Here is a 24,717-nt window from a genome sequence, read left to right as displayed (position 1 = left end):
ACGCTCACTGCCCATCATTCTGCAGTCTCCAGTATCCGTTGCAGGGAGCTTTGGGGGACGCGTTTCAGTTGCGGTGGGACTCACATCTCCTTTACGCGTTTCCTCCCATACCCTTGACTCCTCGGGTTCTGAGGAAGATTCGCCAAGACCGGGCCCAAGTCATATTGATCGCCTCGGATTGGCGAAAAAGGGTGTGGTATACAGATCTTCTCCACCTCTCCTCGTGCCCTCCGCTCCGTCTCCCTCTGAGGGCAGACCTCCTCTCGCAGTCGGAGGGGCAGGTTCTACACCCCCACCTCCAGAGCTTACACCTTCATGCCTGGAGATTGAACGGGGCAACCTGAATTCTTTCTCTCTCCCGCCAGATGTGGTAGATGTGGTAGATGCCAGACGTCATTCCACTAAATCTATCTATTCCTATAGGTGGTCTAAATTTGTTCTCTGGTGTGGAGAGAAGTCAATTGATCCTTTGAGGGCTCGTTTATCTGACATTCTGCAGTTTGCTCTTTCTCTTGCTCAGCAAGGCTTTGCTGTGGCCACTGTAAAGGGATACTTATCGGCTTTGTCGGCTTTCCTTTTCTTGCCGGATCAGCCGTCTTTGTTCAAATCACCTATTGTTTTACGATTTCTGAAAGGCCTTACAAACAAGTTTCCTCCTACTCCTTTTATTGGGCCAAAATGGGACTTAAACCTTGTCTTAACTTATCTTATGGATTCTCCCTTCGAGCTCTTGCACAAGTGTCCCTTGAGATTGTTGTCTTTCAAGACGGTTTTTCTCATTGCGATCACCTCGGCAAGGAGGGTAAGTGAGGTAAGGACCAGGGCTGCTTTTCTGCCAAAGGTGGTAACTCCTTTCCATCTGGGGCAGTCCATTACCCTTCCTACCTTCTATCCTCACCCTTCCAAGGAGGAGGAGAGAGAAACTTCACCGCTTGGACCCTAAGAGGGCTGTGAGCTTCTACCTTGACAGGACAAAAGACTTTCGAGTTGATGACCAGCTCTTCATGGGCTTTGTTGGCTGCAGGAAAGGCAGAGCGGTGCACAAGCGCACCCTTTCCAGATGGATTGTCTTGTGCATTAAGATATGCTACTCTTTGGCTGGTAAGGAACCTCCAGAGGGTTTAAGGGCTCATTCCACTAGAGCTAAGTCTTCCACTTCTGCTTTGTCTAGAGGTGTTCCTGTGGAGGACATTTGTAGGACGGCAACTTGGGCCTCCCTTCACACTTTCGCAAAGCATTACTGCTTGGATACCGAGGTGAGGAGGGACGGACATTTTGCTCATTCTGTCCTTCAGGACTTTTTGGTATAGAAGGGTGGACACCCTCCTCCGGGAGTGGGACTGCTGTGGGAATCTTTTCACAAGGTGAGGAATCCACTGGCAGATGTATCCATCAGAAGAACAAGTTACTTACCTTCAGTAACGCTTTTTCTGGTGGATACAGTATCTGCCTGTGGATTTCTCACTGACCCACCCGCCTCCCCGTTATCCACCCTTGGGTACCTTTAGTATATGATGGTGTTTCTAAATGTAATTGTTACAGTCAAAGGCATTGTGTTATTTCTTTTGCCTTTCTATTTATTCTCCACACTGTGTGTGTTGCTTGTATATTATGTACTGTGTGTACTGTGTATATATTGCTGTCAGTCCGTCCGTGTGCCTCGAAGGCACGGAAAAAAGGGCGGAACTGACGTCATCACGCCGACGAGGTCTTCTTATGGAGCCGGTGACGTCAGCGGAGTCGCTAGCGGAGCCGTGTCTCTGTGACGTCATCTTCGACCTCATCGGCGTGGACTGCTTCAAAAGTTTCCGAATGTTGCTGGCGCTGGGGATATTCACAAGGTGAGGAATCCACAGGCAGATACTCTATCCACCAGAAAAAGCGTTACCGAAGGTAAGTAACTTGTTCATCTGACATTTGGAGCAGAGTGTAACGACAGTTGTCAGAAAGCTCCTGAAAAGCAAATGTTTTGATGGATACTTCTACCTGCTAATTCCTCTTCTGTAGAATAATCCCAAGTGTCAGAGTGGATCCGGAAACATCAAAGCTCTCATGTCGCTGGTAGGGGCTCTGGATTCGTATTAATGCTGGGAGTGGCATCTGGTGACATCATTAAAGGCATATAGCATCCACCTGGCGAAACAACGTCAGTTCCCTTTTTTCTGCGCCGTCAGTGCAGATCCAGAGATCACTCTGAGAAATGTTCTCCCCCCAAAATTAAAACACAGTTCAATGTCCCCTCCTAAAAATCGCGGTTACAAACCCTGTACGGATTGTGAAGGAAAGATGTCTATAATTGACCCCCACACTGTGTACCTTTAGTGCTTGGGGTCAGACCTCGACTCCCAGGCCTGTGCTTTCTGTCAAACCATTCACTCCAAGGCCATTAAAGAGCTGGAGGCAAAATTCCTTATGGCCAGGGCAATTGATGACAGTTGATGCTAGAAGCACTCGACCTTCTCTGATACTTTGGTGCCAGGGCCTTCATTGTGAACTTCTGTCCGCCCTCAACTCCGTGGTCTGCGCCGCTGCCTCCACCTCCGACACATGACACCATTGATGCCACACCCTGATGTCGCTCCACAGAACAGATCCAATAGGGATGCTCAACATCTGGAGGAGAAGGAGTATAGAAATAGTCTCTATGATGATTTTGGTATGGACTCAGACCCTCTGGATCTGTACACTTGTGGGATTACAGGCTCAGGAATTTCAGGAATTTCAACACTTATCTACTGCCTGTGGTCTAGGCACTACTCCATAGCTATCTGTGGACTTTCTGTCTGGTCCACCAATGCCTGAAGTTGTTTTCCTTTACAAAGTTATGCATAAGCCTGTTGACGTTTTGGACTTGCAGGTTCTGACTACAGACACCAAGACTAACGTCACACCTTCCATCTACTCCTGCAGCAGAACAAGGCCATGCCAGAACATGGCTGGGTAGCGTGGGAGAAGCGCTCTTCTTCCACAGTGGTCAACAGGCATGTTACATGTCACTATCGCCCAGCTCCAGGCTATGTGCCCTCCTTCTCAAACAACCATTTGCCAGAGAGTCTTGTCATACAAGTTTCCTGCTCCACAGGCCAATCAGGATGAGCCTTTCCGAACGCACCCTCTAACAGAGAATCTAGGCGCCTAGAAGCTTGGGGCAAAAACTCCTCCACAGGCACCTTGGCTCTGAAATCATTGAATGTCAACTGCCACCTGGCAAGTTATAACCATGCCTTATGGGTTATGGCTCAGATGGTACTACCTCATGTCTCGAGGGGACATGAGGGAACATTTTCAGGAAGTGATTCTTGACGGCTAAAATGCCTTTTGGCACATCATTAAATCTGGACACAGCCAAAGCAGTGCCTTGTGCACCTCTATTTCCATTCACAGACGTGCCTGACTTTCGACATCTAACTTTTCAGCAGACGTTCAGGCAAATCTTATGGCTCTGCCATTCCGCAGGGCACATCTTTTTGGCAAAAAGGCTGATTCATCATTGGCACGTTAGAGGATCAGTAAAGCTATGGTTACTTCCTCTCTCTCCAACTGCCTCCTCCCTAAAGAGACTTGCCAGCTTCAACACTTTAGAGGCTTCTAAAAAGGATCTTCTTTTTGTCACCAACAGCAATATCAGCCACAAATCCAGCATCACCCAAATCCATTGGTCAGTTGTATAGAGGTAGATCCAGAGTAAAGGGCAGTGGTTACACCATGCAACCTCCCTCCTCCTCTCCCTCACCACCAGTAAAGCAGACCTAGTCTGCTTCCCCAAACCCACTCGGAGCCTGTGGAAGGGTGGGTGTCCGGCTTTCTCCTGGCCTGGAAGTCCATTACTTCAGACCAGTGGATCCTCCAAATTGTGGAAAGGAATTACACCCTTCCCTCCCTTCAGGCTGTATTGCTCCTCTGCCCTTCCTTCCCTCCAGACCACCTTGCCATACTGCAACAGTGGGTGGCATCGCTCCTACGGAAAGTAGCTCTGGAGTTAGTGCCAGAGCAGGGGAAGGGCCAAGGATGTTACACATGGATCTTTCTGCTGCCCATGAAGGACAGCAGTCTGCGTCTGATCCTGCACCTCAGAGAGCTGAATTTCGCCCTGATAAAGGAAAGGTTCAAGATGCTGACCATAGCTCAAGTATTACTGATGCTGGAACATGGAGAATGGATGATTTCTCTCGACCTGCAAGATGTGTACTTCCACATGCCTATCCTGCAGTCTCATTGGAATTTTCTGCAATTTGTGGTGGGTTCTACGCACTACCAATTTGCGATACAACCTGTTGGCTTGACATCGCCGCCTCCGTTCTCCTGGAAGGTGATGGAAGTGGTCGTGGCTCATCTCAGGAGATTGGGCATCCCAATATTTATGCATCTGGGCGACTGTCTGATCGAAGCTGGTTTGCCAGAGGTGGTGCTGTGCTATCTGCAGTTGACAGCAGTGCTGCCGTTCAAGCTGGGCTTTTCAATCAACAAGCCCAAATCACACCTGTGGCCCTGCAATGACTCCAGTTTATAGGGTTGGTACTGAAAATCACCCTTCTCAGTTCCTTTTCCCCAACACAAACGATCAGCGAAATCCAAGAAATGGTCCCATCTTCCCAGCAAGGTACAAGACCCGCAGTCCTGGGAGTTCTAAGATTCCTAGTCTGCGAACTTCCTGCATTCTCCTAGCCACAAATGCAGGATGGCACATGAGGGCCCTACAGTGGTGTCTCTGCAGGCAGTAGCTACAGTACAAGGGGAGACCTGTCGGACTCCATTGTGTTATGCCCATGTGCTGCAGCAGAAGTAGTTTGGTGGGGAGATGAGGCAAACCTGAGTTGCGGGATGGCCATCACGCCCCCTCCGGCCGTGACTAAGGTAGTGATGGAGGCCCCCTCCCTATTGTGTGAAGTCCATCTGAAGGATCCGGAGATCAGAGGCCTCTGGTCTCTGAAAGAACAGGTCGTTCACATCAACCTGTTGAAACTGCTGGTGATACTGGCACTTAAGGCCTTCCTCTCCTCCATCCAAGGTTGGTCTGTCCAGATCTTGACAGACAACACAACAGCGATGTGATATATCAACAAGCAAGGGGGAGTAGGATCTAAGCTACTGTCAGCGGAAACATTGACATTATGGTCTTTGGTACACCGCCAAAGGATGTGGCTCATTGGCAATCACCTACAGGGTTCTCTGAATGTCAGAAACGAACGTCGGAGCCGGTGTTATAGTGCCGATCATGAGTGAAGTCTTCTACCAGAGGTAGTCCAGGGCATCTTTGCCCAGTAGGGCACTCCTCAGGTCGACTTGTTTGCCTCCTTGTAAAATGCTCAGTGCCAGCAGTTCTATGCTCTCCAGTATCTGTTGAGCGATACCTTGCGGGACGCTTTTCAGTTGAGGTGAAACTTTCACCTGCACTGTGTGTTCCCCCCCACAAAACTGTTGATTCATCGGCATCAGAGGAAGATTCCCCAGGACCGGGCCCAAGTCATTCGCATAGTGACTGATTGGTGTGGTATGTGGACCTTCTGCGTTCCTCCATGTTTTCCCCACTGCGTCTACTATTCAGGCTGGACCTTCTCTCCTAGTTGGGGGAAAGGTTCTGCAACCCAACCTCAGAGGACCCCACCTACATGCTTGGAGACTGAGCCGGGACTCCTGAGTTCCTTTCAGCTGCCACCGGAGGTACCAGACGTCATTTTGTCTGAACATTGTCCCTCCACCAAATCTTCTTACTCGGGTTGATGATGCAACTTCTTTGCATGGTGTGCTAATAATGATGCGAATCCCTTGCAGGCCAAGCTATCTCAGGTCCTGCAATACCCACTTTCTCTTGCTCAGAGGAGTTGTCCAATAGGCTCTGTGAAGGGGTATTTTGGTGCCTTGCCTGCATTACTCACACTGCATGAACAGCAATCCTCTTCAAGTCCCCCATTGCTTCTTTTTGAAGGTGTTGACAAATCTGTATCCTCCAACCCCCTTTGTTATGCCTCAGTGGGACCTTTATTTTAGTCTTGACTTTTCTTATGGAGATTCCATTTGAGCCCCTGCATAGTTGTCCATTAAGGATGTTGACATTCAACACTGTGTTTTTGGTGGCTTTTACCTCAGCCAGAATGCTTAGCGAGTTACAAGCTCTCATTTCCCATTTCCCATCCCCCTTTTACCTCTTTTTAGCCAGACAAATTGGGTTGCCAACCTGTCGAAAGTGGTGATTCCCTTCCACTTGGATCAGCCCATCACCCTCCCAACCTTCTATTCCCCGCTTCATCCCATGACGGAGGAGGAGGAGTTGCATTGGTTGGATCCTAAGCAGATGGACAACTACTATCTCAACTGCACCAAGGACATACAACTGGATGACCCGCTTTTTGTTATTTACTGTGATGCTAAGACCCTCTCGAGATGAATCAATATATTTATCAAAACCTGGTACGCTTTGACAAGAAAGACCCTCTGGAATTAATTGGGGCTAAATCCATTACTTCTGCCCTGTACAGTGGTGTTCCCATCACAGAGATCTGCAAAGCGACGATGCGGGCGTCCCTGTATTCTTTTGCCAAGAACTACTTGCCTGGATTCTAAAGTGCTTGGGGGCAGGTCCTTTGCCAGAGCAGTTCTTCAGGACGTCCTTCACTGTCCATCCATCAAGCCTCCTCCAATGGCAGCATTTTGTGTGTAATCTGTTCAATAAGTGGGGAATCTGCAGGTAAAAGTATCCATCAGAAAAAAAGTAAATTACCTGCAGTAACAATGTTTCTGCTGGATACTTGTGTATCTACCTGCAGATTCCTCACGACCCTCCACGTTTGATGGATGTGTTAAAGGGAAAGTTAATAAGATTCCACTTTAAGTTTTTGGTACTGCATCAATGTCAGACCGTCACTCGCCTCTCAGGCTGTAAAATAGTGGATGGAAATAGACGTTGTTACGCTGGGACGGCTGCTACATGGCATACATGACATCGGCAGATGCCACTTCAGCGTCGTTACAAAGCCAGTGCCCCCCTACTGGCGAATGAGAGCTTCAAAGTTCCCGGATCTAGTCTGACTCCTGGGAATGTTCAACAGAGGAGGAATCTGCAAGTAGATTGAGTATCTACTAGAAAGATCATTACCGCCGGTAAGTAACTTTTTCCATATGGTTACATCTTTTAACAACAAGCATTTGCAATGCAGTAGGTCTCACATTTACGAGAGTTTGAGCTATTGGCATTGTAAATGACAATGCCTTTTATTTATGTGTTGATTTTTAAAACATAAATAAAAAGCATTGTCATTTACAATGCCAATTGCTTAAACTCTCACAAATGCGAGACCTTAATTCGTGTTGTATTGATCTCATGTCCAGCTCCTGCCCTCTTGGTTAACATCGCGTCCTTAAGCAGACTAGCCCTGAAGTGGCAGGGATGGAAAGTCAATTTGTCTGCTCGCCCTTTGATTGCACGCTGCCTGTATTGAGCACTTTGTCTCATGAGTCAAATAGTCTAAACGGACAGCTTTGCTCACGTCTCTCATTGCCTTTTTATCATGTCAAGCGTCCGACACTCTGTGCCAGTTCTGGTGACACAGACAGGTTGATACGGGAAGAATGTGAAAGCATTTCTTCTCGGCTCTGGCAGTTCACATGCTAAAGTCTACGCACTCAAATATTTATTTACCAGTAGTGACTGAGCATTTGCAAACTGCAAATGCCTACACACACTATTCTTTTGAAAATACAAATGCTGCAGCTCCGAAGCCTGTACCTTGTAGGTGCCCATGGGACCTGTGCATGGGGGTGTTGGGAGCGAGGGAGGAGGTCGGGCAGAGCAGGGAATGGCTGAGGATGGAAATGCCTACACATGCTACATTTTTAAAAATAGAAATGCTGCTGTCAAGCCTGTACTTGTATGCGCTCGCGGGACCTATGCATAGGGACGTTGGGAGAGAGGGAGGAGGTCGGGCAGAGCAGGAAATGGCTGCAGGAGGAGGAATGATGAAGTGTTGCCGTTTGATTGAGAAAGGCTCCGTTTGTGCTCAGAGGATGGGGGAGGGCTCATAATGCAAAGCAGGGGGCGCGCAAAAACAGCTTCAATGAACGTGCTGCACCACGCAAAACAAAAGAAAGGCGGCGCGGCTCAAAAAGTTTGTTTACCCACGCTTCTGTTGAAAGTGTGCGCCTGTGTTATAAATAAAGCACGGTATGAGTTCTGGGTAAAATAAAATGTTTTAAAAAAAAAGCAGTTGCAGTGTTAAAGAAAAGCACGGTGTGCGGTTTGTAAAAACAAATAAAATGTTTTAGCTACAAGATGGCCCCTTGCATCATGCCGCTTCTTTTGCATGTTGGAAGGTGTAAAAAATAAGGCGTGCCCACTGATATTTAAAAAAAAAAAAACGGTTGCCGGAGAGAGTGTCCTGCCTACAACAACTGATAGGAGAAAGTAGTTTAAGCAAATAGTGCTCACCAACTAGATAAGCTCCTTGCTGCACTCAGTGTGATAATGAGCTAGTCTTTGCCTGAATCTGCGATATGTCCAATCAGTCAAGCAGTAGCACATGTCTTGGACCTCAGTTTGTACTTTCGGAGCCCCCGTTGAGACAGCAGCTGAGACCAGAGCGTAGTAGCAAGAGTTTCCAAGCGCTAGTACTCATCAGGCCTGGAAGCTTACCCGATGCTTTGACCTCCAGCTTCTATGTAAACAGAGGGTGGCACAGTCTATAGAAAGTACTTGTAAGACCTCTGTATCCCGAGGGAGGCTGGTGCCTGAAGCCCAGGCTGCACAGTCTGTTCCCAGGTGGAGGGCTCTGCTGAGTGAGGCCTAGGCTAGGAAGGTTGGTAAAACCGGATGTCTGGTGCCCAGTTAGTTTAAAGCAAGCACATCATAGCTACAACCCCAAGAGAGCACCAAGATGACAATCGATGGGCCAGCGATGCAAACTTTTCTCTAATGAGGTAAACAGAATGTTGTGTTTTTCAGTGTTTTATTGATGTACACCACGCCGTCCCATCGCACAGAACCAGGAACGGATTCATTTGCAGACATATGCACATTGACCCTCCCCTCCTCTTTCCCGGAGACAAGCCACTAACATGGAAAACAGTCAATTCTTCATGCCCTGTGTGTCACAGATCCGGAGCTCACACGGAGGCAGAAGCCACACTGGAAAAGGAGATGTTGCAAGCTCTTCAGCGACAGTACTACAAAGAAACAATGCATATGTAATGATAGACAACTGATAAGGATAGTTTAATAAAAAAAAAAAAACACAAAAGCTACTCTACATATAAAATGAAGAGTATAACTTTCTTGTTATAAAAAAAAAATAGTGCTGGATAAAACAAATTGAAAAGGTTTACGTATATTGAAGCAAACAGGCCTCGGCGTACCACAAAAATGGCCACAGGCCGCTGTCCTGTCCATACTTTGCACCCGATATGTGCCAGACAATGTGTTAACTCACATCTGCCTGTGACGCATTAGAGATAGCACAGTAACTCGGTGGGTCAATGGTCCTGCAGCTTGCCGATGAAAACCGAAGGGTCAGTTTCGAACTATGGTGCTTTAATTGCAACCTCCGTTTCCTGCGGTATGGCTGTATAAAACTACGTTTGATTATGTTGTATTCTGTTGTTAAAAGAAAGGCAATGCTTCACAAACCAGGCCTCCCGTGCGGCATGGCAGGGCATGTCGTGGGGATCCGTCCGGCTCACAGCCCAGGCCAGAGCTCTCCTTTGGTAACCTCTCGCTGCTCCGACTGGGACACCTGCGCTCTAAACATGGCGGTGGTGAGGCACTCATGGGTCCTCCTTTGATACACCTGCTTCGCTTTCGGACGTGCTGTGTGGGCAGTGCAGGAATGCCCGTGTGGTCGGCTGCACGGCCGGTCCGCCCACTGCCACCTCACCTCACACCTTTACAGCTCCGTTGAGTTGAGCGGTATCTGTCACGTGAAACGGAGTTACAGCAAGTGCGTGGGGGAAAAAAACATGGCGACTGTGAGAGTGAAAACACTGTCAGCCTGTAGTTCTTGAAATGCATTGCGAGAGGTGAAGTGTAAGTACAGGAGTAGCAGAGAAACCAGAGATACATTAAAAATGACAAGACTCTTTAAAATTATGTTTTTTTATGTATCTTTCAGTTTAAAACATTAGGTTACATGGCCGCATGATGACGCAGCCTGCGGCATTTTGTCCTTGAGTTGGAGCTGGGAGGTGCGTGGAGAGGGGTTACTGTAAAGGGAGAGAGCCCAGCACACTAAGAGAGGGCGAGGGGGGGCGAGTACAGAGGGATTCAATGTCATCAAGGACACTCGCGAGCCTTGAAAAGTGCAAATTGTGTTACAGGAGAACAAAGGCCATGGAAACGAGTGGTGCGCCACACCGAGACATCTGTTTCCTATTATTGCGCACACCTCTGTGCATGATAATTGCAAACAGATATCTGGCCTGCGGGTAACCGACACCAATAGGCCATGGGCGGACCAATGCGCCCGCCTTTGGCCAATTGCGTGCTGTCTTTTTTAAAAAGACGCACGCAAAAGCCAATTGCAGACGAAAACAAAAGCATATGCACAAGTGTGTGGTCAGCTTTCAGAAGCCCTTACATGAAGTCTCTCGCTGCGCAAGCAGTGCTACGCACTGCAATGCTTGGCGCGAGACCTAAAAAGGAGCTAGGCCTGGAGCCATCCTCAGCCTTTTCTGAGAAAAAAAACTCCTTTGACCTCATTCACCTTATGGATGAAATACAGCAATCTCCATCCTATCTCAGAAAAATACCAACCTTCTTCTGAACTCTCTTTACGTCACCAGCCCTCAGAAGATCAAAAGTTGGGAAGATGCTAATCCAACATCTAAATTGGAACATGGATACAGGAAAGAGGTTGCATGTACCAGTTGTTCAACAGAAGCAATTGAAGAAGTGCATACGGCAGACCCAATCTGGAATTGACTGTACTCTTAACTGCTGACATTTACAAAGTTGTCCTCGGCCCACTTTTTATATTAACTACTACCTTAGTCAACAACTTTAACTTACACCTCACCTTAGAAAACATTAGCTGAGATGGACTATATATTTCCTACATCGTATTGATATATAGGCATTGAGTGAATGTATTGCTCGGAAAGAGGGTCTAAGTCAACCAACCTAGCAGTAAAACTATTCAGCACTACACCTCTCTTCTTTTTGAACCATTTGTTTTTGTTCTCTTCTCTGCTACTTTAAGACATATAATTTGCTGAAACTATTCCTTGTTTTAGTGCAGGTTTCACTATGATTCAGAATCTATGTTGTCAGATCTCAGACACCAGTTCTAAATCACTTCACCAGGCAGCATAATCCCTAGGAGCACATATTGTGTTACAGATTGTTCTAACTTTTTATAAAGCGCTAAATGTTATGGTTTCAAGTCACATTCGGTTCTGGAGATGGGTTCATGCTGAAAAGACTCCTTTTTTAAAGCTATCTTTCAGCCTCAAGTGCTGCAGAGAATTGGTATTTACTGCAAGTCTCCAGTTGTCCTTTTTGAGAATCTTGCTGACATACCAACTAAAGACATCAGTATGATTAACCATTCAGTGTTAACATATATCCTAAGTAGCTGTCAGTGCACATGTCCTTGTTGTTTTTAAAGTTAGCATATTTTGGAGTCCAAAATAGACTCTGTGGTTGAAGGTAGATTTGATGTTGGTCGATCAACATAATCAAACGTGCTATTGGTGAGTATCCTCCTAGGTCTGTTGCTTCATCTGACTGTTGCTTTCGCTGGTGCTTTCTATTTGGGAATTGGTCCTGTTTGTTGACCTTGTTGTTTAGCCATCAATGATAAAAGTGTGTTTCCTTTTTAGGTTTGAAGACTATGTAGATCAACGCTACAAGCAATACTTAAAAAATCAAGGCAAAGTGGACAGGGTAAGAACATCTTTTCCACTGCCATTTTAAGCACCTAAAAGGCATACAAATTACAGCATTGTTTACCCTGTTTAACTTCTCCGCAGCACGTAAAACCTACTCACACCACTTGGTCACCATCCAACTCCTGTTTAGAGACCCAGTTTAGAGCTCATGGTTACCTGTCTGCCCCATTTCACTGTACATTGTCTTTGTCCTGCTGCAATTGAACAGCATAAAGGTACCCTCCTCCCAATCTTGTGTTGAAATATGTGTCCCTCTTCTAGACAGATGCAGAATTCTTAGCTCCTCCTGCTCTTCACATAGAAGAGGCTGTAAAGTGAGACTTTTCCCATTACTTGGTGTCTCTTGTACCACCCTGACTAAAATGTCAGTCATTTTATACAGCAGGACGCCCTTTCTTTGGAATCTAAAATCTGAGTAATTAGCTGACGTGGATCTGAGTTCAGGAGAGTCCCAAATGTGGTTCACCGTTGATTCGGTACCCTTCTATCGCATGGCATTTGACAGTATGCCACAGAATGAGGGGCATGACAGGACCAACTCACTTAGTGGTGGTCCCCTGGCAGACACAGACATAACTTATCGTGAAGGAGGTTCTCCACCAGCAACAGTATCGCAGACATAATATTTTTCTAATACTGTGCCAGAAGAAAGTTCTACTGCCCTGTGTGGTAGGGGAAAGGTCCAGCATAATTGTCCTATTGCCCTCAAAGATGTGAACTTCTGTATTTGAAAGGTAATCTGTTTTTTTGGCATGGATTTCCACAGATGTTAAAGGCCACCCAAAGGGAACTGGTAAAATAATTAACCATCCTTTTGAAGTTGGGCTAAAGGACTGACAACGTAAGGATGACTTTAACTTGATCATTGGCAATAAACCTGTATACTCTATTCTTCCCAAAGTAAAACAAGTTGAAGTCTGAGTTATTGAGGAACCTGGAGGGCACCAAATTATTGAAGTAAAAGGTCACCTGAACAAATGGCATAGAAGTCCCTAGAAGCAAAGCACACCCCAAGGGGTTAGTAAAAGTACCAGCCAGCCTTTAAAGTTTGGATCAAGGATTGCCAATGTGAGGAACATCTGTAATGTCTCCAGTAGCAATAAATGTCTTCCACTGTTCTAAAAATAAAAAAAGTTTGTTCTGAGTGATTATGGATAAGGGTGATGAAGCTTTGGTTTGCCACAGCTAAGTGTAGCAAAGTACGTGTCGTCTGTTTCTCACTCATCACCTTTGTTTTTGTTTCGCTTGCAAGCTGGTGGGAGTCGATGTAATGGCAGCCCTGGACATGTATGCGGAGCAGGGACAGTGGGAGAAGTGCATTGAAACAGCATCTAAGCAGGTAACTGCACAAGGAATAATGACATTTCACGTACACTGATGCTGAATGAGGTTTTATAATATAACAAATATCTCACCTAGAGGTAAGCATAAAATGTGTTTACTTGCAAATAACTAGGCCTCTTGGTTGACTTTCCATACAACATCTCCGTCTAGGTCAGTTTTCTCCCTTTGCTTGTTGTCGCCCCTCACATCTTAACTAGTGGTGAAAAATAAGTGGTATAATTTGAGGTTGATGTAAGCGGAAATGGAGCAATGTTCATATTTATTATGCATCTTAACTGCATTCCACACAGCAGCGCAGGTCCAGTTACTTGTTTTTATATGTGTAAGCCCTATACCCAGTGTCATACATGGGCTTTTAATTCATGCAAAATATCTGAGTGTTCCTGTGTGTTTTAAATCATAAAGTAGGTGTTTTATTGGGTTTTTTTGTTCGTATTATTTCCAGTCTGAGCCGATGTCTAACAGAAGTCTAATCCATTGTCCATACATTTGTGCACAGATCTCAGCAAGATTCATATTTACAACAGGAACATCACCTAAAAAATTAGTTGACAAATCAACACAAAACCAGTGAATTTCTGTCTGTTATGCTTGTAGAATCCCACCACCTAATCCCTCCTTTTAGGTCACTTTCAAATGGATATTATTTTAAATGTACAGCTTAGCAATGCAGTGCTGATTGATACTGGTGGGGAGTGAGTGAATAGCTGCACTCAATCAGCTTGAGAGTCTCTGGGTGGTGTGAAGGTAGGCCTAGCTGCGGATGGTTCAGGCACTTCCTGGTCATGTTCCTGATTTAACTTGAGGCTCTGTGTAAGTAGTGCTCAGTGTCATTCATTTTGTCCTTCCTAATTTGAGCACTGAACACTGCTTCATGCTGCAGCCAGAATAATGCCCGAATCCAGAAAAAAGGGAATTAAAATAAAGGGTTGGATTGCAATCTGGATGCCTAAGGTCAGAAGGAAGCAGCAGCAAAGTCTCCATCCATACCAATTAAATTATTAAAGCTTGAATTTGATAAATGTTGGCAGTAGATCCATGGGACAGAAGGTTGTTAGGCCTCCTGGACACCCATTGTTCTGTGAGTTTAATTCTTTGCATAGTGTTCAGACCGCGTTTACAATAGTGGTGTCTTGGTCATTGCTCTTGCCGGCATCGTCAGTACCATGGTCTGTCTGTCTGTTGGCGGAGGACAGACTGTTTGTATAAAGGCCGGAGGCGGTTTGAGCACTGAACACAAGGGTTGTTTGCACATTAGCAGTTAGTGATGACGGCTGAACCTATTGACCTGTTCATTCTAAGCCGTTTGGCACAAAGGTGTTACTCACCAAGAGCGATACATCGGGCAAACTGCATTGTGCTGATGCAGACATTTTCAGAATTTGTGGATCCTTCAGTACAAGCTAAAGTGTCCCAGCAAAGATTCATGGGAAGTCCAGGATGATGCAGAGTAATTTCTCTTTAACTGTCATTGGCTTTTGCAAGTTTTGGAATCCAAAGGAGGAATCCTCCATAATGCACCATGCCTCAATGATATTCTTGAGAGGTCTGAGGCCCAAGACAATATTACAAAGGGTGCCATAAGAAGTGCAGTGTGACACTGTGTCATTTTCAGAAGGAGGCACAGTAGCCTCTTTTGTAATCACATTTGTGTGAGTTTAAAGATAGAGCGCCATCAGGAACAAGTAGGTGTTCCCTCTGGGTTTGGCGCTATGCAAAATGGGGATTTACTTTTGCCTATCGATACTTCATATTATTGATGTTCCTATATGCTGGTGTTGCTGGAATAACATATTGTTTAGTCTTGGTACCACAAGCAAGGCCTTTAAAATGAAGTTCTCATGGTGTTTCAAACTACAATGGAAATAGTTTAGGGATCACTGTTCCCTTCAGCTGTTGACTTTTCCGCTGCAAGGATGTACGCGTCGGCACAGTATTGTTGCCTGTGACAGTTTCGGCTCCAGTCACCAGTCTCCTCCTGAAGAGAACACATACGCTCTGGACCGCTTCCAGCCAACTAAACATATTCTGTCAGCTGCTGCATCTCCTGGACATGGAAAAGGGCCTATTCAGTCCTACTGGCCAGTTTTAGAACTGGTGAGAGCTTTAGTCTTTCAGGGAACCAGTATCCATACCGAAGGTTTAGCTTTGCTCCACCGGTTTTGGCAGACATTTTATGTTAGAGCTGAGATTACTCCTTTGTCATTGGTGTTGTTTCTGCCTCCTGTCAAGCAGGGACAGTAGGTGAAGGTACAACTGTGCTGGACTCATCTTGGGGTAAAGTGGTGGGTGGATGAGAGTTCTGTTCTAGAGGCACTCTCTTTTTAAGCACAGGCAATAGGCTATGTCTTCAGATTTCTTCCGCAGAACCTCCAATCTCTAGTGTTTTCCCGTGTACTTGTGCTATTTGTCAACTAACCGTATTATTATCCGCTTGAGGCTCGTCTAATGATGACTGCTATCCTAAACCTTTGATCTTTCATGGATCTGCATGCTGTCATTTTTTCATTTTTTTTTTTTTTTAAATCTTTTTTATTAAACATGCATGCTGTCATTTTGATGGCCTGGAACGACAATATTAGTAGTAAAAGGGAGAACAGTTTCTGTTGTCAATACAACTTGGGCATTGAGCCTGCATGAAATCAGCGATGCTTTGAAGCCTCAATCAAGTGGATTACAGTTACTCCAAATGATTGTAGTAATAAAGTAATTTTCTACTACAGCTGAGTACCTGGCTGGATGAGTGCATTTGATGATCTTGTTAATATTGGTAAAACTTGAAGTTATTTAATGTATCTTTCTCTTGCAGAATTACAATGTCCTGCACAAGTTTGTTGCTCTTTATGCAACTCACCTCATCAAAGAAGGCAACTGCGACAAGGCCTTGAGTCTCTATGTGCAACATGGAACTCCAGCAAATCCCCAGGTAACCTTCTTCTTTCTTCTCATATAAGAGGTTCAGCATGGTCCTTGCCCCGCCTCTGGTGAGGCATCTCATTAGCATGAAGTATCAGTGAAGGTTAGTTGCACATCATTCTAAAGTATGTCAAACCAAAAAAATAATATATGTAGAACTTCAACAGTTCTCATGTATACAGAATCAGAATGACAATAAGACACTTGAGCAGTATATCCTCCAATATGTGCACATTTTTTAAAACAAATACACCCAGCCTACAGTCATTTATGTCAGTGTGTGCATCATGCCAATTGCACACATATAGGCCTGCATAGTAGAGGATTGTCTTCACTGTTTGACCATTTCTAACTGATCTATGTGTCACCCACTGTTGGTCTAAAAACACACCTCGTTAAACGGAATTTCTATTGAAAAATCATCTCAATGCTATTTGGTATTGTTTAACTTAAATGAATGGCATTAGTATAGCTGCAGTTTCTTGTTCATTGTGTTCAGTGCACCAGATATTCGTGTCCATTATTGATTTCTTCTTGTACAATGCATTGATGTCTACTGCCCTCCTTCATCTAGGTAGATGGACACTTTGGGGCCCGTTCTCATACAGTCATCTCATTCTGGAGTACCATTATGCTTACTGTTATCAGTTTCTTTCCTCTACCACAGTATTTAGTTTTTCACTCAACGTGTCATCTGTGAGAACTTTCTGGTTTCTAAAAACAGGTGCATCTCCTGTCTGCCATCTTCATATCATTTGTGAGATCCTTTCAATGCTTCACAAGCCTTGCTTCAAGGAATGTAGCTCCAGGAAGCCATATGCCCCAGGTGATGTGGTCCACCACTGTTTGACATTCCCTTTCAACGAGGATGTTGAAGAAGCATCTTTCAAGTGAGCCATTGAGGAAGCATCTGCAACAGTGACAAGATATATGCTGGGGCTCCTGCAAATACTTCAGTCAGTAAAAAGCTCTCTAGTGCACAGGGTAGATCAATCTAACACCCATTCTGTTATTACCAACCCCTAGGCTGCAGGTATTGCCTAGAACAAAGAAGCTTTCCATGGTAACAGTACGGCCAACCAAAATATTCCCAAAATACATTCCTGAGATGTCCCCTTTGTGGCCTTGCCTTCTAAGACAGTGAGCCCCTCAATGATAGTAGTCCATTATTGGCCTAATCATGATTGGTGATTGGGACTATTCTGGATGCCCATATGTGGGCATCTTGGCTCTCTTTGCTACATGCAATGAGTACAGGCTCCCAACCACTCATCACTATATACACACAGCATATCCGGCAGCAGTCCTGCATACCAGAATATCACAAATGCGGCATGACCGTACTAATCTGACTCTCAAAGCGAAGCAAGATAAACAGAGCTGGAGACTTCTCCAGTACCACTCAGTTCACTTTTCCAGTAGAAGATATGTGCCACCCAATCAGAGCCCTTGAGAACCACCCACTGGAGATGACCTGGAATCAATTGGTCCTTCACAGGAGGGTGTGACTGTCTGGAAGCAGACTTCTGAAACATGCTCCTAGGTTCTATCTCCCTCCTCCACTAGGAGATGTTACCCCCAGCCCATTTAAGGCTCTTTGGGAAGAATGGCCAAGAACAGCAACAAATGCATCCGCGGACGATCCTGAAGACTGGATGGGAAACCTTAAGAGGTCCAGATGGGTTGTGGAGATGGAGTGCTCTGGGCTCCCACACCGCTAGGATTCTCCTGTACTTGTTTTAGACCCACAATGTACTCACTTCAGTTGCCCATATAGTATTAATGATGATGATAATATTAATAATACATACATAGTTGTTGTTGTTTTAGCTGTTATTGTTAGTATTATTATTGTTACTACACCTGTATAGCACAGTATAAGAACTGCATCCTCTCCTGTATCAACTCTCAATGAAGCGCATCTATTCTGAGGTCATTCTTTCCGCTAGGAGGAGAGATTAACTTTTTTTTTTTTTTTTTTTTTGAAAAACCTTTATTGACGTTTCAATCATTTACACGTATGGGCCTACAACCCCCCGGGGCCGGCCGCCAAGCAATCAGAACAATAAAGGCAAATGTAAACACAGGCGGCACCTCGGAGAGCAAAGTCTACAATACAATATAGTCCGGCCAATGAGCCGCACAGGTAGGACACCAGGAGAGAAAGGGTTTTTCATTTTATAATAAAACAAAACAGTAGGATCAGGTGCCAAACAATTTCCCAACAGCGATAAGGGGCAAGGATAAGAGACGTAAGCAGTAAGCAGCAATACATTGAATCAATGGCGCAGACACGGGAAAGTACGGATGGGGAGAAATATCAAAGATAGTTGCGCCTACAGGTCCCCGTACCTAAAGCCCAGCGAACCCCCCGGAAACTGTGGCACACATTAAGAGCAAACGATTCACAATAAGAGAGGTGTACCGCGCTGATCCCAGAAAAACAAGCAGAAAGAAACAGAGAAGAAAAAGGAGGCCATGGAAAAAGAGATAAAGACTAAAGGGTCCCCTCCCCCATCCCCCCACCCTGCACCTCTGCGAATGAGTATGGCCCCACCCCCCAGCAGTGTGCCTGTCGCCCTGGAACTAGACCCGAAATATAGAAGAGACAGGGAAAAAAGGAGTAAGAAAGAGCCCCCCCAGACGGGGGGGCGGAGAGAATGTAATAAACTGGAGGAGGGCCTTCAAAACATACCCCCGGCTTCTCCCTCCCGCACGGTGAAGTCTCCCCACAGCAAACAATTAGCAGCACCAAGTTGATCATATCAAAAAAAAGGGGGGGAGTGGGGAGCATTATGCACCAACTATGCGAATAACCATGAGAGCACGCAACCATGAGTCCGCCTGTCTACTAGGTGACCACTCCCGAAGGATCAGCCTCAGCCTTGACCGCTCTTTGCGATTCTGCCCATGCCTGCCCCTCGACCCATCACCATGTCCGATGTCCCAAGGTACAGGAGTGTCCAAAAACAGTCGGGAAGCGACGCACACAGGTGGGGTGGAAGTCTCTGAGCATCAGCACGGACCGCTCCATGGAGGGGCGTCTTTTCCAGTGCTGCCCCAGGATCTGCACTGCACACAAGGTCCAGACAGGCTGAAGCAGTCAAATGAGACACACGTTGCTGGAGTCGTCCCTGGGCCGCCGGAGACCGCGCACGGGACAAGGCCACCATCTTCCGCTCAGGTCCAATACCTCCAGAGCAGATCAAGCCCACAGTTAGCCGACCACACGGTAGCATACTGTCCGGAGTGTCCGGCTGTACACTAATCGCGGGGGGGGCCGCAACATCTTCCTCCTGTGTGCAGTGTGGAAAGCCACTGTGTACTTGTGGACCAGCATGCCGCCACTGTCCCAACGCTGATACCACACCATCTAGCTTCCTCCCCAGGACCCCGGCGCCATGAGTCAAGGAGTAATGAAGGGCACCAAGGGCCTCCAGGAGGTCGCCGTACCCCAGAGCAGCTCTCTCCGATCGCTCTGCCACACTCCCGACCGTCACACACCCCCAGTCCCGCTGCGTCCCAGCGGACAGGATGGTAGGCTGCATAGTGACAAAATGGCCGCTGGGAAGGCCCGACTCGTATTGGGGCCAGGACCCCGGGACCAACGCCTCAAGGTCCACGTCGCTGAAGACAGGGATCCCGGGGCAGGCACAGATTCAGCCGTTGCGCGGTCACGGGCAACAGTCGTCTCCGCCACGGACCAGCTCCCGCGAAAAGCCGGGAGCAGCCCGCAAGAATCAGAGCGAGCCAGGGACGGCGTCCGGGCAGCTCACCGTCAAAGGCAGGGGCAAACACCACAGAATCCGAGAATTGCACACCCGGGCATGTCCTCGGTCCGCAGCGCTCAGCAGGGGGGAGCGACCACAGCAAAATGCAGGCCGAGGGGAGCACCACTCCGGCGGACCGACTCCACCCAGTCACCACAGGCCGCTGTTGTTAAACTGCCGCCCGGCCAAGGCGTCCACTCGAGGTCCCGGCTTCGGGACCGCACGGGCCGCAAAGTTCAACCGCTGATTTCTCCGGCGGTACGGCAGTCAGAAACCTCAGAGTCACACGATCGGTTGCCACTTTCGTTTACGAACACGATCTCGTAGCGCAGAATAAGGATCTCATGCAGGATATCCGTGCGGGATGCGGAGGTTCACGGAGCCGGGAATCTACGCTGCCGTCCCGGTCGCCATCTTGGCTCCTCCTCGAGATTAACTTTTTGATATAAACATACACTCTGTAACCTTCCATTTCTCCGTCTTGGGAGCCCCATTAAAAATAATGTGTAATGGGCGTGAACGGCGTCTGGACAGCCGGGTTGGTACATTATCGTTATAAAGTGCTCTCCTTCAGCCTATGCGTTTCTGCATGTGTCTTTACCAATGTCATGGCAGTAGTTACCTTCCATTGATGTTCATCAAGAGGTGAGCAATATTTAGCTGCTCTTAATTTTGGCATATTCGAGCTCCTTCACCTCAAGCAAGTCAAGTTCATACTGTACTCTTTATGCTGCATCTGTATATCTGGTAGAATCATCCCTGACTCCTTGCCAGTGACACTTCAAGAAAATAATATTCCGTTCACCATATAGTTTAGCAGACCTACCGACACTGACCTTCATTATCTGATAGAGACTACTAGCTGCAGATTCCTTCACGTAGAATTATCCCCAGGCGTGATACTGGATCTGGAAAACTTTTTGCCCAGCATCCCTACGCCCCGGGGGGACGGCATCACGCAACTCCGCCCCGCTGTCGCCGCGCACGTGACGTCACATAAGTCCCACCCCGGTGCGCCTACGTCAGTTTTTTCCTTTTCCGCGTGCAACGCGGATCCGGTTTGTGCTCTGGGCCTGTTTAGGCCTTTCCCTTCTGCTATTGCTGCATGTGTGGGAACAGTGTGCGAATGCCTTCGGGCTTTAAAACTTGTTCATCGTGTGGCCGCCTCATGTCAGCGACGGATCATCACCCCATCTGTATGTGGTGTTTGGGGGAGCACTACGACTCCACTGATTGTGAGGCGTGCCAGCAGATGAAGCCGAAGTCCCGGCGTGAGCACCGGATGAAACTCCTGTCGGCTCGTGTGTCCAGGTCGGCGTCGTCATCTCGTCCGGCCCCTGAGGAGGGTTTTCAGACCCGCGGCTTCCCTCGCCGACTTCGATCTTCTCCCAGGTCGCAAGTGCACCTCTCACCTCTTGGTAAGTGTTCCAGTTTGTCCCCGAGGGTCGGGGGCATGGGCTCTCCATGGGTGGTGCGGCCCCACGTGTCGACCCCTTATCCTCCGTTACCCGGCGTGGGGCTGACCAGAGCCCAGATGGAGACATATGTGGCGGCTTTGCAGGCCTCGCTGGCTCCTCCTCCTCCTCCTTCCCCTCCTGGGATGTCGGCGGATCACTTGCAGTGTGCGGGGCCCTCCGCGTTGGCGTTGCTGGCGGCTCTGGCTCCGGCACCGACTGGTTCGGATCCAGGCTCGGAGGATGTGGTGCTGTTGGGGTTCGGCCCTTCGGGGGTCCCTCCTTCGGACCATGGCGCCTCTGCTTCGCCGCAAACTCCCATGGGGAGTCCCTGTGGTGTCACAGGAGGTCGCCGGGGCTCGGGTCGCACCCCCGTGCCCCTCTCGGTCCTCGGGACAGGCGGCGGCCTTGTCCGAGTCCGAGGTGACGGCACCACGGTGCCAGCAGCTGCTGGCCCTGGCAGCACCACAGGGGTCGGCAGAGGGCCCTTCTCACCCAAGCCCCTCTCGGTTCTCGGGTCAGGCGGCGACCTTGTCCGAGGCCGAGGTGACGCCGCTACGGCGCCGGCAGCTACTGGCCCTGCCGGCACCACGGGTCAGCGGAGGGCCCATCTCGCCCCGTCACGAGTCGCGGCTGATGGGGGTCTCCTCGTCCCTCTCCGGGCCATTCTCGTCCCTCCGCGCATGTGGCTGCCTCGTCTGAGGTCAGGTCAGCGCCATCCCTTCGCCACCCCGGCTCCGGTCCAGCTCCGGACTCCTGCGCCATGTGCTGTGTCGGAGGTCGCCCCGGCGTCTCCTCCGGCGCCGGTCGGCGATGGTGTCCTGCCTCAGGTTGCGGACTCTTCGGCGCCGGGCCGACGTCGTGCCGTGGACTCGTTTTCGGACGCCTCCTCTTCTCCAGAGGTTCGGCGGTTGCTGGTGTCATCCTCACCGGAGACGGGCCGCCGTGTCGTGGCTTTTTCCCCGTCGCCGTCTCCACGACCGCGGTCTTCGCCGGAGGAGCCGCAAATCCCCCACTCTTCGTTCCTTTCGGCCTTGGCCATTCCTTCCTCCGGTTGGCTTGGGGGCTGGCCGCCTTAGCTTGCAGCCATCACCTAACGAGGAGCTGCTTTCCCCTAAGCGGGGCCCAACGGAGGCGGGTTGTTTCCACGGCTGTGGGAATTTTGCGCATGGGTGATCCAGTTACCCATTTTCCCGCAGATCATCTTCTGGAGGTTCTCCATCAGGGCTCTGGTGGTAGGGAACTGTTCCACAAAGAAACTGATAGGAACAATCTATTATCATTCCTGAGCTTCCACCCTCGGTCTTTGAGGTAAAATCTACCCTACGGGCAGTTTCTGCATCTCCGCAGAGACTGTTCCCATGTGGCGGATTACAAAAAGGAAGCAGAGAATCTCAGTGCCAAACTCAGGAATAGAGATTACCCCGAGACTGTAATCAAAAAAGCTCAAAAAAGAGCTAGGAATTGCAATAGGGATGTCCTACTAGAGACGACTACGAGAGAGACAATGGAAAGAAGTATATGTGTAACTACATATAATACAACATCTAACCATCTAAAGAAAATCATCCAGAAGAAATGGCAAATTCTAAATTCTAATGGGTTAAACCAACCTGTCCCTTTGTTCTCTTTTAAGAAGAGTGCGAGTATTAAGAACATGATTGTGAACACGCGCCCGAGGCCAGAGAGGGACGCTGTCAGTCTGCATAATTGCCATCAATTTTTACCACCAGTAGTTAGGCATTATGCTTGTGGCTACTGCAGAGCTTGTCCCTCGTCAATAAATGGGAAAAATATTGATATCGGTCTAAATAGTCCCTGGGAATTAAGACAACACACTACATGTAACACAGAAAATGTGATTTACTTATTGAAATGCCCTTGTGAATTACTATACGTGGGCATGACAACACGATAAAATAAAAACTCGCATCTTGGAACACATGAGCACCATACGCTGTGGCAAGACTAACACAAGACTTACTGCCCACTTCCTTGAAAAGAAACATAATGAGAAGGACCTCAGATGGGTAGTGGTGGATAAACCATTGATACCACCAAATGTAAGTGATATCTCGAGTTTCCTCCTAATGCGAGAACAAAGATGGGTGGAACGATTGAAAAGTTATACTACGGGATTAAATGATGGAATCCCCTGGTTCCAACTATATGGGATCATGCAACAATGAATCCAATACAGAGAGATACGCAATATTTTAAGATGGGTATCTATCCAGGGGTAGACGTGAGAGGGAGTAGTTTTATCTGTCTTTTGGAATAACCCCTTGTGTACATTATGTGAGGAAAACAATGCATCTTACTCACTAATGTGTCCCACTCTCAAGTGTACAAAAACACACTATCTCGAGTTTCACATGATCACATCTTTTAATTCACTGAGGCACGATCTGATGATTTAAGGAACTTAAGAATGGCCGCCATGATAGATCTATTAGAATATACAGATCACAGCGAGGGCCTATTTCGATGTCTATGGAACGGAGAGCATTCTGGGCAGGCCGTAGACAGAGCGGGCAGTGATTTGCGCTGACGGGAACACCGGCTCCTTAAATACAGGCATTATGCTAGAGACCCGTATCGTCGGAGGACGGACGAGGGGAGACTGGAGACAGTGTCTCTTTGGAGTAGTAAGTGCCTACCGTCAGCGGTATTTGCAAGAAGTGTTTGGAGGCTTGATAGTTGATCGGCCCCCCCGCCACACCCCTTTGTTTCCCTAGCACTTCGACTGTGGGAAAGTTGAGCGGTGATGCGAGCGCGATTCAGATTAGCTGTGGCCAAACACTGGTGCATGTATGCGAGGTGATGATAATTGAGTGGAATAATTATCTCTGGAAACATGGCTGCATTGATAGTGATGTCCCGCTTTCATTTAGAGTGTGACGACAAGAGCACCCTCCCTCACAGTCCCGGGTTCAGAACAGGACTCGTAGACTCTTGTCAGTACATAGATTCCACTGGGAGTTGGGTGCAATTTATACATAGATTGATTAAAAACATTTGATGTTCCTCCTCTTTGAGGTTCTAGAGAGAGCTACGGTTGTATAAATTTGCCGTTTTTAAAGTATAAGCACTGTAAATACACTTATGGATCTCTGAGTAGGAATGATTTGGCACTCAAACCATTGGTGTAGGGTTCCATGTGGGCTGGGGTGTCCACTTGCACGGGTTCAGGGGTGTGTTAGAAGAATAGGCTGCAATGGAGAATATTAATCACGTTAATGGACGCTTGGGAAATACAATAAGAATTATAAATAACAATAAGAATTACGAGATTGGAAATCACGATCCGTTTTTCCTCTTTTCTTGTTGTAGAATTGTACATCCTCTTGGAAATCCCA

The 24,717-nt window shown here is 47.6% G+C and overlaps 1 protein-coding gene across 2 annotated transcripts in view; it reads left to right on the top strand.

The window, feature by feature from the left end:
* Positions 1 to 24,717, top strand: part of IFT172 (intraflagellar transport 172) — a 1,173,227-nt gene that overhangs the window by 977,768 nt on the left and 170,742 nt on the right. For both annotated transcript variants that reach the window (XM_085613308.1, XM_085613307.1), the window contains 3 exons: positions 11,806 to 11,869; positions 13,127 to 13,213; positions 16,028 to 16,144. In XM_085613308.1, the coding sequence (XP_085469434.1) occupies positions 11,806 to 11,869; positions 13,127 to 13,213; positions 16,028 to 16,144 (268 nt within the window). The remainder of the gene's footprint in view (positions 1 to 11,805; positions 11,870 to 13,126; positions 13,214 to 16,027; positions 16,145 to 24,717) is intronic.

The sequence above is a fragment of the Triturus cristatus genome, chromosome 6, assembly GCF_964204655.1.
Source record: "Triturus cristatus chromosome 6, aTriCri1.1, whole genome shotgun sequence".
In the NCBI taxonomy this organism is placed as follows: domain Eukaryota; kingdom Metazoa; phylum Chordata; class Amphibia; order Caudata; family Salamandridae; genus Triturus; species Triturus cristatus.
This window is presented reverse-complemented; position numbering and strand designations above follow the sequence as displayed.